We start from the raw sequence: 3221 nt of genomic DNA on the forward strand, positions 1-3221 counted from the left end.
GTAAGGAGCACTAAACTATAAAATGTGTTAAAAATTGCAAACCAATTTCACAGGTTCTATGGAGACATAAAATTCTGTACCTTCTGAAGGGGGAAACAGATGTCATTTCCTTGTTTTCTCCTTCTCCATTTCCATCTAGTGCTTAAAGCTACACACGATTGTGAAGTACATAAACTTACCTTTTGGAGAACTTCAGCCTTGGCATCGTGAAACTTTACAAAGTGTAGCCTTTGCATTTCTCTTTCACTTTCCCAAGTTTCAAAATAGGGCTGTAGTTGTAGGTTCCAGCCTTACTCAACATGTGTTGAAGTCTCCGAATCCCACTATTTTCGGGGTACCTGCAAAGTTGCTTTAACTGTTGTTGAACTGCAGTGAAAATGTTAATAGTTTACTCCAGTTCACTGTTAAATTGTGAAGATGTAATAGCTTTTGTACGTGCAGTATGAAATGGCAGTAGAACATGAACACAGGCTTGCATCAGAGGTGCAGATATCTTGCCTCTTGCTTTTCATGAGCTAGTGGTATTAACTGAATTTGCCCATTTTTTTATGATCAAAGCATTGCCAGGAGCTATTACAAAGTAACATTACTTTTCAGATATATTATTTAAGGATGCAAAACAGATAGATACGCAGGTTTCTAATTTATAAAATAAAATTTATTAATATTGGTACTTATATGACTTTCAATTTACAGAAGCCATGCGTTATTTATAATACAAAATGCTGGCTTTATTAATTTATTATATTGAGACTGGAACTGTAGTTTCAGCTGAGACTTTTTCAAAATTTTTTCAAATGTCTGTTCTCTTGTTTACTTATCTTCCTGAGTATTTTTTGTCTGATTTGATATGTCTTCAATTAGGATATATCCTTAAATAGTGGTATATGAATGATAAAAGTGTATTGTAAATCAAAACCATAGTGACTATTTTATAACATTGTAAGAGTTGTAGTTGCATGCATATCTTGAATTGATGTTTTGTTGTCTTACAGTAAGTATTGTCCAGCTGGATGTGTGATTCCTTTTGCTGATATTTCAGGCACTATTCCCCATGGATACAGAGATGTAAGTAAAAGTACCGTGGTCTTAGGTGAATTTCGGTAAAACTTGCACTGTATAATTAAAAGTCAATTACAGTTGTACACATTAGTTCTGCTGCCTGGCTTCTGGAATTTGTACCTCCTAAAGTGAATACCATGGTACACTTTTTTGCACAGCTGCTAAATGGCCGGTGCTTCAGACGTTGACATCGCCAAGAAATGAAGTAGCTTAGTAGAGACTCAAACATTTTTGTAAGGCCTGCTGAGAAGGGTGGGTCAATCAAAACACTGTTTTATGCTTCTTGTTTGCTTTTTGTTGTCTTTCTCAAGTTGGGAAATACAGATTTATAAAGAGAGAACCAGTTCTTTTAATGGTGTCCTCTTGTTTTTGACACTGCAATACAGCTCTAAACAGAGTCTCAGTGTTTATCTTAATTTTTTATTACAACATGAGAGATTAAATACTATTTATGCTCAGCAGCTATAAAACCATTTGCAAAAGAGAGTTAATAGTATAACATTAATAATTCTATAAACTGCAAATGAAAATCTTTAATAATGTACTATTTACTTAGAACACTAACATAACCTATACATGGTTTTTCTGATGCAAGCTTTTGTAACTGAATTAGCAGACCTGCCGTAGGACTGGAGAGTGTTTGCTTTGTTTATTTTTAAGTGATTATAATTTTGCTAGCAGTCTAGTAAAAAATTACATTAAATCTCTTTGTTTATCTTCAATACTTTTTTTAATAAGCGATTAGATCTAGCACAGAGGAAATATAATTTGAGAATGTTAGTAAGCAAAGATTTTAATAATCAATACGAACCTAAAGTGTGTGTCTCTGATTTTTCTTAAATATCTGTAAATCCTAGGCTACCTGCTTAAATAATTACTCATATGTAAAAATGTCACCACAGCATAACTGTGTTATATGTTCTGGTCCACAGTGAGTCCTCGCTAAATGGCAGCGAGGTAATTTTTATAGCTAGTAACAAGATGAAGTTGATTCTCTGCCTAATGTATTTGCAGCATTTGTAGGAGTTCTGCTTGTTGGGAGTTTTTTGCCAAAACCTGGAACTGTTTTCTATGGAAGGAAAAGGAAACTTTAGGAAATAAATGCCCTGTGACTTTCTTTTCTTATATTTTATTGCTCTGAATAAAAAGGCAGAGAATTTCCTAGAAGCCAAGTTGTGTGGAAAGAAATCAAGTTGTCCAGCAGTTTAGACACAGTTTCAGGTAGAGATTTTTCATGCGTCTCTTTCAAAGGATCAGCAGCTGCTTGCTGCTTTAAAAAATACACTAAATTTTGATTCGTTCCTGTGTCACCCTAAGGTCCTTGAGGATTTGGAGCGCTCATTGCTGACATCTTCTGGTGAGCAGGGAGGAGAGAGCTGCATCTATTGCAGAATCCCATCTCATACTTTCAAGGGAAATTAGGAAAGGAAAGGGGAGCTGTGTGCATGAGCGAGACATAATTCCATTTATTTAGAAAGCTTTTGGGATATTTGGGGGGTCGGTAATAGGGTTAGAGTTTTTATGTGTTACAATAGTGAGGAGAATTATGTTTGAAAGAGTCTTGGTGAGCAGGTTTTTTTGCCAGTGAGCTTGAGATATAGAGGCATCCTGGCCTGCTGCACCATGCAATTATTTCTAAAGAAGTCACAATGGAGAAAGTTGTTGTGTTTTTAAAATAATGTGAGAAAGAAAATCATCCATTAAGTCTTCCTCTCTGCTGATTCCTTCTTAAAGAATTGTGGTGAGGCTCTATAGCACCCAGTGGACTAGTTGGCAGAGCAGTTCGGCAAACGTATTTAGCAGCAACAGCTAGCAGTGGACTTTGTTTGCGGGAGCAACTGTTATCAGAAAATAAAAATCTGCAGTCATCATCTGCTGTTTATCAACTCAGGCAAGTCCGCACTAGGATGCCACACTAGTAATAACAACCTAAATATAGTTTCTGGAAAGTATATTGGTATATTCACAGACAGCTTGGACCCCCTCGATCTTCTCAAACTCAGGTTGATCTCAGTCTCATTGGAGGTGAGCAAGGGGCTGCAGAATTGCAGCGTGTCTGTGCGTACCCCAGTGCTGCACATTGCAGGAACACCTGTGAATATGCCTGTTGCACTGTGCATAGCCAGTCATTCTCCGTGAACCTTGGTGCACGTGGTGGA

The 3221-nt window shown here is 36.7% G+C and overlaps 1 protein-coding gene across 1 annotated transcript in view; it reads left to right on the forward strand.

Annotated features, from left to right (window-relative positions):
- DCBLD2 (discoidin, CUB and LCCL domain containing 2) overlaps nucleotides 1–3221 on the forward strand; it is a 25730-nt gene that overhangs the window by 7590 nt on the left and 14919 nt on the right. Inside the window, exon 5 of the mRNA XM_009891651.1 lies at nucleotides 996–1068. Within this exon, the coding sequence (XP_009889953.1) occupies nucleotides 996–1068 (73 nt within the window). The remainder of the gene's footprint in view (nucleotides 1–995; nucleotides 1069–3221) is intronic.

This window comes from Charadrius vociferus, unplaced genomic scaffold (assembly GCF_000708025.1).
Source record: "Charadrius vociferus isolate BGI_N301 unplaced genomic scaffold, ASM70802v2 scaffold329, whole genome shotgun sequence".
In the NCBI taxonomy this organism is placed as follows: domain Eukaryota; kingdom Metazoa; phylum Chordata; class Aves; order Charadriiformes; family Charadriidae; genus Charadrius; species Charadrius vociferus.